Source organism: Colletotrichum godetiae (genome assembly GCF_030913485.1).
Source record: "Colletotrichum godetiae strain CBS 193.32 chromosome Unknown BDP55scaffold_20, whole genome shotgun sequence".
In the NCBI taxonomy this organism is placed as follows: domain Eukaryota; kingdom Fungi; phylum Ascomycota; class Sordariomycetes; order Glomerellales; family Glomerellaceae; genus Colletotrichum; species Colletotrichum godetiae.
The window spans coordinates 60607-74953 of record NW_026851268.1 but is presented as its reverse complement, the minus strand read 5'-3'; the positions used below and the strand labels follow the sequence as shown (position 1 = coordinate 74953).

General features: G+C 51.3%; 3 protein-coding genes across 3 annotated transcripts; 1 reads left to right on the top strand and 2 right to left on the bottom strand.

The window, feature by feature from the left end:
• Positions 1-654: 654 nt before the first annotated feature.
• Positions 655-2067, bottom strand: BDP55DRAFT_663285 (uncharacterized protein). Its single transcript, XM_060574867.1, has 2 exons — positions 1443-2067; positions 655-1393 (listed from the first exon to the last, which is right to left on the bottom strand). Exons 1-2 carry the CDS (start codon positions 1893-1895, stop codon positions 950-952), a joined length of 897 nt encoding a protein of 298 aa, XP_060429639.1. The 5' UTR covers positions 1896-2067; the 3' UTR covers positions 655-949.
• Position 2068: 1 nt separating this feature from the next.
• On the bottom strand, positions 2069-4265 carry BDP55DRAFT_663283 (FAD dependent oxidoreductase-domain-containing protein). The gene is made up of 3 exons (XM_060574866.1): positions 3984-4265; positions 2542-3899; positions 2069-2483 (listed from the first exon to the last, which is right to left on the bottom strand). Exons 2-3 carry the CDS (start codon positions 3818-3820, stop codon positions 2329-2331), a joined length of 1434 nt encoding a protein of 477 aa, XP_060429638.1. The 5' UTR covers positions 3821-3899; positions 3984-4265; the 3' UTR covers positions 2069-2328.
• Positions 4266-4594: 329 nt separating this feature from the next.
• On the top strand, positions 4595-6904 carry BDP55DRAFT_145796 (major facilitator superfamily transporter). The gene is made up of 9 exons (XM_060565582.1): positions 4595-4985; positions 5041-5049; positions 5107-5188; positions 5249-5806; positions 5864-6054; positions 6112-6174; positions 6232-6495; positions 6548-6638; positions 6696-6904. The coding sequence occupies exons 1-9, from the start codon at positions 4874-4876 to the stop codon at positions 6826-6828; spliced, it is 1503 nt and encodes a 500-aa protein (XP_060429637.1). The 5' UTR covers positions 4595-4873; the 3' UTR covers positions 6829-6904.
• Positions 6905-14347: the final 7443 nt, after the last annotated feature.

Here is a 14347-nt window from a genome sequence, read left to right as displayed (position 1 = left end):
TTGCGGTACCCTGTACAGTAGATGTAGGCTGGCTTATGTGAGGACAACACGATCCCTAAGTACACGAGATTTCGTATAGATAGAACAGATGGAAGGTTTTTGCGAGTTAAAGCATGTCACCCCGCTATCCAAAGTTCAGGTTTCCCGGGGCGCCGGCTCGTAACCCCCAGAGTTTCCGTGGTGCCGTTTTGAGCGAGCCGCCTTTGATTACGCAGAAGATCGACATTTCACATGCGGGCTTCTTCCCCGTGCCCGAGGAGGCTAGGAATCGAAAGGCCGGCCTACGCATTAGATCCCCATCGAGATGTAGGGAAAACGTGTCGACAGGGTTTCTGTAAGTCTGATCATCGGCAGTTGTGAATGTTTCGCCCGGCTGCCACCCCCAAGAAGACGATTGACGAAGGGAAGCAGATTGTTTCCCAAGCCGGGCAAACGATTGCGTCTATTCCACGAACCTTGACTTCTTGTCAGTACATGCGCAGGCGGCAAACTGGCTGTACGTAGCCTGGTGCCTGCCTCGGGAGACACTTTTAAAATTCATTCAAGTCGATCTGATCCTAGAGCTTATGACGTGTAGCTCCACCAGACCGGGTTATTTCGTTAGCATCCGGACCGTCGTTCAGCCAGGTGGCTTCCGCGGCAGCACAAGAGATGTAGTTGATGGTCATTTGTTTTCCATTAAGGTGGCCGGTCCATGTCGGGCTTTTGTAAACCGGCGTGGTAGGCAATACGTATCTACATGTCGCATTGATCGAATATCCGTCCAGCAGGATTCTTCAATTAATCCCATAACCCATTTCCTCCGTGATCTCTCACAAGGCGGGAGCCTGTCGTAAGGCCGACAAGAACCTCGCTCCAATTTCGCAAAGCAAGAATAGAAGAACCGGTAAGCAAGCCCGATCCGGGCATAGGGGGTATCTCGAAATGAAAGGGCGCGCAAGACAGAGGCTCATCGTGATCTATCAAACGACTTCCGTTTGCCTCCTCGTCGCTGTGGGCAGTCGGCAGCCCTGTGTCCCGGCTTGTTGCAGTTGTGGCAGTTGAAGGGCGCGCTCGGTTTTCCTGCTCCGGAGAAGCCGCCTGTAGCACCGCCGGAGATAGATGCCAGCTTGTTCAGTTTGATCTCCTTCTTCATTCGCTTCTCCCGGAATTCCTTGGCCTTCAAAGACTCGCTTGATTTCTTCGCTTGGAGATTGACCCTCGTGCGCCCCTGGCCGCCAGACGCGAGGCCTTTCACGGCTTTCGGAGGTGTTTTCGTCGAAGCCTCTTCATCGCTTGAGGAGGGCGCTTCATCGTCGTCACTGGATCCATCACTGGAGTCGTCGGATTCGCTAGAGCCATCGGAATCGCTCGACTCGTGCTTCGTCTTTTTGGGTGTCTCCTTCTTGGCATTCTGACATCAGTTAGCTAGGTTATTGCAAAACCGATATGTTCGGCATCACCTTGGTAGCCTTCTTTTTGATGCTCTCAATCTTCATTCTCCCGACCTGAGCTGTGGGTGTGGCTTCCTCCTCTCCGTCGGCAACATCAATGTCGGCGTATCCTACATAGACGATATTGGGCGGCGCACTCTCTGTCTCGGTAGACTTGCCCCAACCACCATCAAGAACCCAGTGCGTGTCCGCAAGCTCTGCTCTAGACGCCTCTAATGCCGACAAGCGCTTAGCTTCTTGCTGCTTCAGAGCCGCCTGAACGGCTGTCTGATCGAAGGAGTGAAAGTCGCCAGAGAGGGGCGAGTTCTGGAACTTGCGCCGCTTGGATGAAGGCTCTTCGGGAGAAGGTTCCGGCGCAGTATCCGAAGCAGCAGCTCTCTGCATGAACTTCATCGTCAACAGACGAGAGGAGATACCTCTACCCGGAGGTGTCTCGGGGACCATGTTGGTGCTTGGAGGCATCGCGACTGTTACAATCTGGGTCGAGGTTTGCTAGGGTTAGTTGAGAGACAGCTGGATATCGTGTGCCACTTCTAATCGTTTACAACAGAGAGAGACCAAGTATACTACTTTCAGGCTGTGACGGGAGTCAAAAGAAGTATGAAGAGGTCAGGTTGGGCTGTGATGCGCAAAGATTGGAAGGAACCAAAATTCTGGTATTCTGCCGTTGTACATGCAGATGCGCAGTTACACCGCTCGTGGTACTGTGGTGGTCCGTGCGCGTTTCCCGATGGGGCTCCGCTGTGCCCGCCTCGACTTCCTCAATCACGAACATCTACCTACTAAACCTATTTTAGGCCATTGAAACCTGCCTCGACGATCGCAAACTGCCTTGGCGCTGAAGCTTCGGTAAACATCACGAAATTGGACCATTCCTCTTTGTGACCTGCTTCTCTCATATCTTGGAAGACTGCTTTCGCTGTTGTTCTCTCAACCTTTCGAGCCTCTCCGAGGTCATCTCAAAACACTCTGGCAACTCGGTATCCCGCCATGTTCCGCCTAAAATCATCTTTGCAAGGCCCGACGCACACGTCAAGATTCTTGCCATACCTATGGAACCATCAAGTCAGAAAAAGTGCATTTTGGCACAAGGGCATTGACGACTCACCATGACCATTGAACCCAGCACACACCCATTGCCCTGGGGAGCCATCAACTCTCCCGATGAAGGGCACCAAGTCGGGCGTCATGCCAATAATACCCGTCCATGTGTGCTGCAGTCCCTCCCCGTGACGCAAGTTCTCTGGCCTACACGCTGGTTGGCAGTCTTGGAAGTTGGCGACGGCATCGTCGCGAATCTCCGCGCTGAACTGGCTGTCGTCGGCTGTCTGTCTTTCCACATACGCCGCCTGACTGACTTTGGGGCTGGCTGATGCGGATCCAAGGATGATGACGCCGTCTGAACGGCGTTGATTGACTGAGTAGAACCAACGCAAGCCCCTACGCAGAGAGATGGTGCTCTGCAGGACCTTGCTGCCGGTGAGAGCCGCAGGAGGTACGAAAGCATGAGCCTGCGCGCGCTCTGGTGTGACGAGGGATGATAGCTGCGGCAGCAAGTGTGGTGCAAAGGCGTTCGTACAGTGGATGATTGTTGGCGCCGTCACTGTACCTCGTGGTGTCTTGACATCCCAGAGAATCTGCTCTGCACTAGATGGTGATTGTGTCACTGAGGTTGCCGGGCAATGGGTCAGGAACAGTACGCCTCTGCCAACACATTCGGTCAGAAGCCATTGGGCCAGTTTGGCAGGATGACCAGAACCTGCCGGCCATTCGTAGGCGCATAGCGCTTGCGGTACGCCGGTCTTTTTTTGAGCTTCCTCGGCAGGGTAAAACTTGATGTGGGAAACATCGCCGCCAGCGCTCCGGTATGCCTCGAAGCTCTTTGCATTGTGGTCTGCAAAGTCCTGAGTCAGGCAAACGTCAAATGTGGTTGTTGGGACAAAATCGAAGGGAACGCTGTGCTTCTTCACGAAGTCGTCGACTGCAAGGAACACGGTCCTCTCGTTGGCGATGATCTTCAGGGCCTGCTCCTCGCCATGGAATGACTTGTAGACCGTGAAACCGCGAAAGGCGTCCGGTCGGATATGTCCTGCATTGCGAGAGCTGGCGCCGCTGGCTGCTTCCCTTGCTTCGAGTATGACGATATCTGATCCTGTTACACCACCCTCAACCAACTTGAAGGCTGCTAATGCGCCCGAAATTCCTGAGCCGATGATAACATACTTTGCGGTTCCCGGAACGAAGGCTTCATCGTTATGATTGAGGTAAGGATATGATCTAGTCGTCTGTTGCCAGAACGAGATGCAGGGATCGTTTACAGGAAGACCAGTCATCATGAGTTGACTCTCAAGAGTAAGCAAGTTTTGTTGAACTTGCCGAACATACATCAACTCCCGCGTACGCAACAGCTCGCCTTAAGAACAGCAGTTCATTATGAGCGGGCAATCTCCGCTAATGGCTACCTTAGTAAGTAGACATTCTTTCCCAAACCTGGCTTCTGCGAAACCGGGGGAAGATATCTGTAAAGTTGATCAACTTGAGCGAGATAAGCCGGACGATAGCCATGATTCAGCCTCTGCTCAAATCTGAGAGGTGTTGTCTGTGGTATATCGGGTACATGCAGGTGGGGACGAAGTCGGAGGCCCTTCCGATCCTCTGGCGGCGAACATCGCTCCGCTCCCGCACCGATAGGGCCACAACTTCTCAACCCACCTTCATGTCTCAAACCGAATATGGCAACTGGATGCATCAGCTGCTGCAAGTAGACACGCACAGATGCTGTATTCTTTTGTGACACAATCATGGTGGTCCGATCTACTTTGTGACAAGAGTAAGGATTCCCCGAAGACCGATTAGAGCACATGTCACGGAGTACATTCATAAATCGTTGCCAGGTTTGGGTCTCTCAAGAGCACTGGCCAGCCGCCAAACGGCAAAGTCCAGTAAGGAAGAAGTCAAGAGAAGCAATTTAGGGAACAGGAGGCGAAACTGCTTATCAGCTTACCCGCCCCGGGATATCTGCGGTCGTCGGAGGACCCGCCGCTCATCGGGCGGCCAAGGCCGCTCCAATGAGAGTTCGGCCCGCGTTTGTGCACCGGCATCCCTCCCCCTCTTTCCCGAACCTATCTCCAGGTCCCAGCGACACTGTAACGTCTCCCCATCAGGTGATAACGGAACTTCTGCAACTTGAGCCGGGGTCGGGGTGAAGACCGTGAGATAGACAGCTTTCAGAAAACATGGGGTAATAGTGTACCGGGAAACCTTCCCTGTCTTATCTGGAAAACGCGTCCCGTTGTCGTTGGGCAGTGAGAGAAGTGACGATCGGCGCTTTATATAGACCTGGCGGGAGAACGTTGCGCCTGCCGCCATGCATCAGTATTCTTACCTGTGGCGTCCCCCATTCAGAGACGTTGGAGATCTTTGGACAGCCAATTGACAACATGATTTTTGGCAGCCTTGCCTTCGCGGCACGCCATGAGCGGACGCCAGAGGAGAGGAAGCTTGTCAGGAGATTGGATATTTTCTTAATGACATTCGGTTGCATTTCCCAGGGTGAATAACTATGAAATCCTTAATGCATGCGACTTGAGCTAATTCACTCTCCTAGTCATCAAATGTAGGTAGCAGAGCAACTCGAATTCAAGGAGCAGGTTTGGTTAACTCTGGTATCAAGACCTCGACCAGACGAATATCAGCAACGCCTACGTCTCAGGCATGAAAGAAGACCTCAATCTTTACGGCAATGAACTCAACTAGTACGTTCGACCCCAGTGACAAACCTTAAGAAGCCTCATAAGCTCAACAGCTCATCTCAGCTTCACAACGTACTTCAACGTCGCCTACTGCATCATGCTTATCCCCTCCCAAATCATCCTGACCTACGTACGACCGAGCTACTGGCTCTCCGGCCTCGAGGTGCTATGGGGCATCATCACAGGCATGATCGCCCTCGCCAAGAACGCGCAACAGGTCTACGCGCTCCGCGTCCTGCTCGGTCTATGCGAGAGCAGTGCCTGGCCTGGCATGATGACCCTGCTGATGCACTGGTACACCCCGTCCGAGTTGGCCAAACGCATGGGTTTCTACCATTCGTGCCAGGCGGTGGGCTCCATGATGTCGGGCGCGTTGCAGGTTGCCATTAGGAGCTCCATGCATGGACTACACGGAATGGCCGGTTGGCGCTGGCTTTTCGTCGTGAATGCCATCATGACCGTGTGCGTCGGCGCTGCGGGTTTCTTCCTTCTTCCCGATACGCCTAACAATCCCAACCCCCGCGCGTTCTGGTTCAAGAAGGGACACGCTGAGCTTGCCATGGAGCGGCTGGAGCGCCATGGTAAAGCAGAGCCCAAGAAGATGACATGGGCCGCTGCCAGGTTCGATAACCCCCGATGATTCATTTCTCCCGGTAGCAAAGAGCTAATTAGGAACAGGCGCGCATTCAAGAGTTGGGTGATCTACTTCGTACCCATTCTGTATATTGCGACTGTCCTCCTGTCGTATGGCAACAACTACTTCGGCTTGTTCCTGAAAGCCTTGAAGAATCCGGATGGAACCCCCAGGTGGTCGACATCCGAGGTAAATGCGATCCCCATCGGTGGAAGTGCGATCAATGTTGTGTTTGGTATGTTTGAAACCCTTTGGAGTCTATGAGAAGAGCCAAGGCTGACTTGACCTATAGTCTGGATCTGGGCAATCTTATCGGACTTGTTCATGACGAGATGGACTCTCATCGTTGTTCAGGGTAAGCATCCCTTCACGTCCCCACACTAAGACAGAACCCGTCTGACAATATGTACAGCTGTAATTGGCATTGCATGCTGCATTGCGATGAGCGTCTGGTCCTCACACCCAACTACAACACCGCTCGCCACAGCCTACGCGTCCAACTTCATCCTCTTTACGGCAATGGGAACCGCGCCTCTCATCTTTGCATGGCTGGCTGATATTCTGCCCCACGACCCCGAGGCGAGGACTCTCATCGTTGGAGTCGCCATTGCAGGATACTATGCCATCTCCGCCTGGTCGCAAGTTCTGGTATGGCCGGCCACTCAAGCACCGTATTGTAAGTCAGGAGACTCAAAACAGGATGATTATGGCTCTGACATTTCAAACAGACAAGTATGCATGGCAGTCAGCCATTGCCATCGGTGTCCTCGTCATTATTATGACGTGCGTGCTTCGTTACATTGATGCAAAGCATCTCGAGTATGTACACCTAGCCGCCTGTTCGGTATCCAAGACGACTTCTAACCACTCATGTAGGCCCAAGAGGGAACAATTCAGGGCCACTGTCATTGAGGCTGCCGTGGCGGGCGATAGGGATGCGGCGGAGTCGATTGCCCGTGATTCCGTCGACCGGAAAGTGAAGTCAGCTGCTATTGTACCAGAAGTCTGAATTAGTGTTACTTGCTTGACTGGGTCAAGCTCTAGACGTTAGAACCACGGGCCCTCTCAATGTTGGCTTTGTTATACTTTGGCGACTGTGACTACAAATGGATATGCAGCGCTAGAGATGGATTTGGCTCAAACATGATTGTTAACCAACACTAACCAATGACTATACTTATTGATCGCCACATCGCAGTCGAGGTATCAAGACCAGCAGTAACTTGCTGTGCCTTAGGCCAGAGTTTGTTCAACTCACTTAACAAGTATCCATTAGGTACTCGTGGTTTTTCCCCGTTTGGTACACAGCGTAAGAGTGTCTCAAATTTGTTCTCAAATTTGTTACTTTGGATCAGCTTTGAATCCAGAATCCCAAGTTCCCCAAATATACCAACCTGAATCAATACAAAACCAAGAGGGAAGGAGAGTTCGCTGTCTGCTGTCTAGACTATCACCCAGTACTCTTCTTGTTCTATTCGAGCAACCCTGGAGGGCTTCATCTCACTTGAACGTACCAGTTCCCTGTCAAATTGTTTGGTCATGAACGTGCCCTCCTGGGTTTTCCCAAATATGACCAGTAGTTTTCACCATTCAAAGGGTTTAACATGTAAAGGATGGTTTTCACTGGGATCGAAGCATTCTCCTGGTTGTTTCGTCACTGGTCCAGGCATATTTCACTGATTCCACACCCATTCGATCATACATAGTGAGCCTGGTCAAAGTCAAGCATTACTCACTCATGTTTTGGCATGCTTCCTCACATTTTCTTGGGGATTGAAGCCAACCATGGTCATCGGCTACAAATAGCTGGACTGTAACGGTCGAAGCCAGTCATTTTCTCTAGGACGCATTCCTAGTAGTTGATGCACGATATTTGAGCTTATGAGATCAAGGTTGTGCATAAGGGAACTCCCGATACACCCAGCAGCCATATATAGGGAACAGCCGATTCAGTTCTTCAGTTACGAACATGCAGCCGGCCATAAGAATCTATACCGTAAGAAGGGGAAAAGGCGCAAAAAATGCATTCATGTGACATGTGCTTCGATAACGTTTCTACTCGCCTGAAGGCACGTTAAGAAGCACACCGCCTTCGTCACACGGCCAGAGCATACTTGTCTACATGCATCGACACCTACAAGAAAAAAATATTTGCAATCGCTCAAAAAGGAAAGAAGGAAGGGCTGGTGATGACTGATCTTATAATTCACGCTCCTGCTCGGATTCGAACAGCGCGCCCCTCGGACCAGCACGGCTTCATTGGAGTATTTCATTATGTCGACTCTGCGTCAGAGTCGAAACCACTCGGCCACATGGCCGCGGGTGCTGGTGACAGGAACTATGACTAGATCCCTTGAGTAGGTAGGTATGTTGCCTCGAGAACCGCGTCGAGGAAGGAGGGACGTAGAGATGGGATGAATGGAGCGAGGCAGGTGCCGGTGTGGAACATCTATTAGAATGACTATAGAGGAAGTCTGGTTTTCGAATCTAGCGGCAACACTAGGTTTCCACTGCTTAGAATGATTCCTTTCTGCCATTATAGAGAATGCTGGGATGCTAGAATCTACTTGTAAGTATCGTCGTTATGCGGTGTGAAGATACTTGAGATGTGACCATTTTTAGACCTCTCAGAGTAGAGGAAAGAAAGAAATATACTGCCATCGAGACCGCTTACTCCTCAAAGATCTCCGAACTCTTAATCGAGGCCTCTAAGTCCTTTTGTCTACTAATTATGTAGGTATATCACTCGAGCTCGTAGCGTCCCTCCCACGCTACAACCAGCTTTTTGCGCGGAGGTAGCAAGCAGCTATGAAAGCTTCGTTGCGGGACGGACAATGTGCAGGTGGTAAGGTCAAGCATTATCCTACTCGGAGTGACTCTCCGCGGCGATACCACCGGGGACTATGAGTCTCTCGTTGACCTGATTGTGTGCATGGCTTGGTCCTTGAAGGTTCGAGCCATGTCTATATGCCTCGTTGCCGGGACCAGCTTTCCTAGAGCCCAGCACTTGTGTTCCCTTGAGTATTCCTTCAAGAATAACTCAAAGGTAGTGAGCGATATTGTTGCTGTTTTAGTTTCATTCCGAATTATTAAAATAAGGCGGTCTATGTAAGAATATTATTGATTAGGTAGACGTGATGACGAAGGTGATAGGTCAATATTAGAAACTACCCTTTAGGACGTCTTGTTTAACTAGAGAGTTTCCGTTCTCAAAGTATCTCTCTGGTCTACCCTCGGTACTAAGACGATGATTCATTCAACATGAACTTGGTAGAGTCCACTCAGCACTTTATTGCCTTTGGCCCGTCGGCCTTTTGAAGGCGTACACGGATTGGGGTATTAGAAAGTCCTCCACAGTAACTCCAGCCTGTCGGACTCGCACTCTGTCTGTCAAAAGCCAGGGAACTCGAAGGCTTCGGATGTGATGTTATCCGTTCGGCGGGCCAAAGAAAAGGCTCCCATTGTCGTCATCCGCGGGATTCAGATCCTACGCGTCCTTGAGGCACACTACATCTTACAGCCTAGAACCGTATTCCCAGATTCCCTTTTTACGATCTTTAGTGTATCCAACCCATATTATGAAGAGAGCATGGATCGATAGCTAACTTTGCATATTTGTTATTTGTCCCATGTATAATTTGACAAGCTGGAGAATCCGAGACGTACTTACGGAGTTGGGTCAAAGAGAATATCCGCCCGAGGATTTGTGAGAGTCAGCGGGAAGGCATCAGAAAATCATTCCTCCATGGTCTTCTTCCTCGTGTGCGTGATTCTGGCCCGTTGCCTCGTGCGCCGTTATAATCTACTTGCCATCCACATTCTTCCCTTTTGAGTACGCCTGCCTTCTCTGTGGGATCTCTGACGAGAGGGCAAACGAAGGAGGGAAGATAAACCACTCTTTCTGCATGACAAGCTACAACGGCTCTGCTAATCACAAGGAGGGGAATATCCTGTCGTGGTCTATGTCTCCTTTTGAGACTTCCCTTTCCTCACGAGGGCTTGCCGAGAGACCCATGATTGATAGCTGCACTGGATAGCAGCGCTCTGACCGGCCATGTATCGATCACACATGCATCGCTCTTGCCAACGTAAGGTGATCAAGAGGTCCCGAAGGGCATATGTACTGGCTGATTAAGTCCCACCGAGCATCGAGAACCTCATCTCAGTCGGATCTCACCATGAGCCTGGAAAGCCATTAGCGACAAATGCCCCTCCAAAGTCCATCTATTCTGAATGACACCCAAAGCTGTACTCTCCCAATTCATGGCCATCCTCAGAATATCAAACGACGAAACACGGCTTCGCCGTCACATGTACCCTTTCGTACGACAGGGCCCAAACTACCGCAAAAGTCGGCCCGGCTTCTTGGACTATTTCCAAAACCTCAACGCTCACTGTCTACCGGCTACCGGCACGATAGATGACAAGATGTAACAAGAACACTCAAACAGAGGAATTACCCTCAGATCGTCGAGCGGATCTAGCCCATGGTAAAGCAAAGCAAGCACTCTCACTTTATGCGCTTTTCCGGTGTGTATACTCCGGTGAGCATTCGTCTCCACGGAAGTACAACATGTTTGCGATTAAAAAGGAGAGAGCACAACCGCAAACTAGGCCACCAACGCAGCGGGGGAATTATCGCACACGTGAGGTGGTAAAGAAGGAAAAAAAATTCCTGCCAAAGCGAAAAAGGGAGAAACTTCTCCCGTTAGTTCCCCTTGGTCAAGCGTCTCACGAGTGCTTCTAGATCTCGAGCACTGATCACATCGGTTCATGCTTACACCATGTCGACTAAAAACCTGTACGTCGTAAAGTAAAAACCCCCCAACAAACCAACTGCTAGCAAACCTGGGTGAACGAACCACCCCGCGGCACCGCCGACCTTTTCTTCGAAAAACCCCCGGGCCTCCCGTCTCTGGGAAAATCATCCTAGCACAGTCGATCTATCAAAGGACCGTCTTCTCGCCTACAGAGAATTTTTTTTAAACATCTAAACTAGTAACCGATCCCCCAAAGGGCGGGAGAGAACTTAGAAGTGGGAGGGGAGGGGCGTGGGGTGAGATGGGGGTTCATGGAACCGAAAGAAATACTCCGTAGAGAAGATGGAGAGAGATCAGGGGTTTGAGAGCAAGGCCCCCTTCCTCTCTCTTTCTCGGAATCCGCGCCGTGAACCCCAGTTCTCAAACGAACAGGTTCCCGAAACCTCGTTCGGAGGGGCCGTGGGAACACTTTATCTATATCTTGTATCCGTAAAGCGATCTACTTATGAACCTTGACCGGGCCCGTCAAGTAAAGAACCACGTCGCGTTGGTGATGCAGCGTACATTGAGTCTTGTATGCAACGCGCTAGGGGCTATTTAGACTACACGAATCCGAGGGAAAATGGATTCCAACATCATTTACCTTTTCTCGCTCTTCAATTTTGACAAACAAGCTAATAGAAGTTAAAAAAACATAAGAGGTAAGTGCAACAGCGGGCAGAATTTTCTTGTAAAAAAGGGAAGGGGAAAAAGGGAGCATGGGAGTATGAGACGTTTGATCGGATGTGCCATCCATAGTTAGGGTGATCTTAAGGTGCGGGTTTCTAATTGAGGGGGAGGGGACTACACTACTCCGTTCAACTTTTTCCAGTCCCTTTCTTTTCTGCTTGGACCGGGAAGCACGGACGATGACCACTTTACAAGCATAATCAACCGAACAGGCTTTCCTTTGGAAAAGCCCGCTCTTTTCGAGTAAGGGTAACGGAGTACGGAGTAATAGACAGGCATTCTCAAATAGAGGGCGGCAAACTGTTTTTTTCTTTCTTTTACGTGACAGGGCTGTAGTCCGTTCGTCGGGTTCTGACTACTCCGGACAAGACTCCGGTGTAAACCCCACGGGATGTTCGTGGTGCCAGGGATCCTGGAGGGCTCGGGTAGGTACTGTAAGTGAGAGTGGACAGGGCTGAAACAAGGACTGTAGTCTACGTGTGACGAACTATCAGTAATTCCTAGAATCCTAATCATTCTAGGGTCCTTTAGTAGCCTCGGCATCTGCTCGCTCAGCTGCAAGCTCATATCGCTTTGTCTGAGTTGAAAGCATAAACGCGACCGTGCCGTAAGGCCTAAAATTACACCGACATCTATTACTTCCTCCGCAAAAATGGAACTACCCGTCCGAGGAAGTTGCCCTTGGTGCCCACGCGACCAAGTGTGAATGCCGAGGGTGGGATAACGGGGATGTAGTCCGGTCCCGTCTGGCAGCCTGCGAGGCACGAGAGGGGGAAAGCATTCTGGATAGGCAGACTTCTACCAAAATTAAGCATGGGCGATGGCGATATCTGCCTGCCCTATCAGCGGTATGAGCGGGAATGGTGATCAGCGTGCAGGAACTAAAGGCGCGCGCAATGTTCTCAGGATGGTGCGATGCGCCGAAGTCATGTCCAGTAAGAGGGCAGAAGGGACTCGGTGCTGGGTGAGAAAGCCGACCCCGAAGCTCATAGGACTAATCTGGTCAAATTTGGACGGTAGTACTGTCAACAAATTCGGGCGAGGCGGCCCTTCATGGAAGAAAAAAAGTGTAAGACGGGCGGTGGATGGTTGATCACGAGTCGTTCAAATGAGGCTCTTACTTAGGTCTTTTTTGCCACCATTGCGGAAATTTAGTCAGAATGCTTGGATTGCTACGTTCTTTCCCCCCTTCGATATCGTGAAGGGGTGATTGTTAGAGGTGCGGGAGATGGACGGCGACGTTTCGGCCGGTAGAAGATGTCGTCGGAGGGCGCGGGCGCAGAGCTGCGGGCGCGGCGTTGAGGCCGACCCAGTCGCGGAAGTGAGATCCACGGCCGGGGCACCTGAGCAGACGGGGAACCGGTGTCATGTCAACTTTGTTTTCAACTCATGTCAGTCTTTGATTTAGTAGTCTCAAGACTCCGCACAACCGAGTAGAATACACAGTATGTGTGTCCCTGGGGCATGTAGTCAAATGTAGATTCCTTCGAGAAGCATTGAGAGTCGAAACATTAATTGGTTAATACTTTGGGCCCCAAGTTAGACAAGTAGAGAACATGTAATTTACATGTCGGGTACGCGGATTGACACCATAGTATAGGCTTCTGGCTAGAGAGGGGGGTCGCAAGAAGATGGATTTGACAGAGGACTCCTCTATCAGAACACTGCTTTGTACTCCATACATGAACCAACCACGTCAGCGATTTGTCGGAGGGGGTTGGAAGATCCCATCTTCGGGGGCGGGTTGGAATTCTATTGGCAAGTAGGCAAAGAGCTGAGATGAACCATGGTTGCAGGGATGATACGATTCAAGTGCATCTGGTGGCTGGAAGGAGGTAAAAAGGAACCCGCCTTGCCTGCGGACGACCAGGAGGCTGCTCGCCTCAGACAGCGAAACTCCCATCTACGGCGAAAGCGCACAAGGAGCCGAAGAGCTTTGGCCGAGGAGCTGAAGCCATCCCATACTAAGAGTAAATCTCCGGAATACCCAAGGTACACACCCACATACCTACTTGGCGACTGGCTGGTTGCACACTCGAGCAATAGCATGGATCTGTCAAGGATGCAGAATGTGGCCTGTGAAATGATCTGGATGGATAGACGGCGAAACAGCTGCAGAGTATGAGATATCACTGGCTTGACCTCAAGGCCAGGGAGACGGATAAGAGAGAGGCTATAACTCTATAAGGAAGGTCGACGGAGTGGACAGGCATCGTGTGCAAGCCAAGGACCAAGACTCACCGAGCGCAGCGGAGGTGTCGGTCAAGATTCTGCCCTCAAAGATGGGAAGAACTCAAATTTGCATCGGCTCATCGTTTTCATGTTCGATATCTTCTTCAACCCCTCCGTTCTGGTCGCAAACGGTACAATGTTTGTCCACTCTGCCATCTTCAGAAGGGTCGGGTAAGGCCACATGGGCCGATCTGGCTTTGTGCGTCGTGGGTGGCGGGCTCAGAAGCGAGACGTGACACGCTGGCTTCGAAAGAAGCACCGTGTCTCTCATCAGCCCTCTCTGAAAAGCAGACCTCAATACCGGTGTTTCGCCGACGTGCAGGTATGAAGGGGAGCTTCGGTCGTCACCCGGAAAGCATCAGCGAGACAGCAACCCCCCCCTCACGGCCACATCTGTGGGAACGATTGCAGTAGCACATTGCGAGATTGAGTGGTGATGAGAACCCGTCAATCTTGATTGGGACAAATGTGACCAAGTGTTTCTGATCCAACCATGAATGGAAATGGTCCTCGTCGAGAGGAAAGCGCTCTGCAGCATGTACCCAGTTGTGGGAACATCAAATCTCGGCGGTGCAGGCTTTGAGGGAGAGGGCCTCGACTGACTACTGCAGATAGCTGCGGGTTTGCAGCCGCAGTTGCACGGAATGTCCTTGCAGTCCTGGTGCTCGTCCGCGGACGTGCGAGATAAGCGGTAAATTCCCTGCCGTCCGATTATCGCGTTGACTCACTTCGCATCAAGTTGAGCGTTCTTCTCGAGTCAACATGTTGCTGATGTCGAGCCAGGCAACGGCTCATCACGAAGGGCGA

Coding starts and splice junctions, on each gene's coding strand:
- BDP55DRAFT_663285 (XM_060574867.1), bottom strand. CDS start 1,895: ATGCCTCCAAGCACCAACATGGTCCCCGAGACACCTCCGGGTAGAGGT. Junction 1,394..1,442: donor TCAAAAAGAAGGCTACCAAG/GTGATGCCGAAC, acceptor AACTGATGTCAG/AATGCCAAGAAGGAGACACC.
- BDP55DRAFT_663283 (XM_060574866.1), bottom strand. CDS start 3,820: ATGTATGTTCGGCAAGTTCAACAAAACTTGCTTACTCTTGAGAGTCAA. Junction 2,484..2,541: donor TGCTGGGTTCAATGGTCATG/GTGAGTCGTCAA, acceptor ATGGTTCCATAG/GTATGGCAAGAATCTTGACG.
- BDP55DRAFT_145796 (XM_060565582.1), top strand. CDS start 4,874: ATGATTTTTGGCAGCCTTGCCTTCGCGGCACGCCATGAGCGGACGCCA. Junction 5,807..5,863: donor ATGACATGGGCCGCTGCCAG/GTTCGATAACCC, acceptor AATTAGGAACAG/GCGCGCATTCAAGAGTTGGG. Junction 6,639..6,695: donor ATTGATGCAAAGCATCTCGA/GTATGTACACCT, acceptor CCACTCATGTAG/GCCCAAGAGGGAACAATTCA.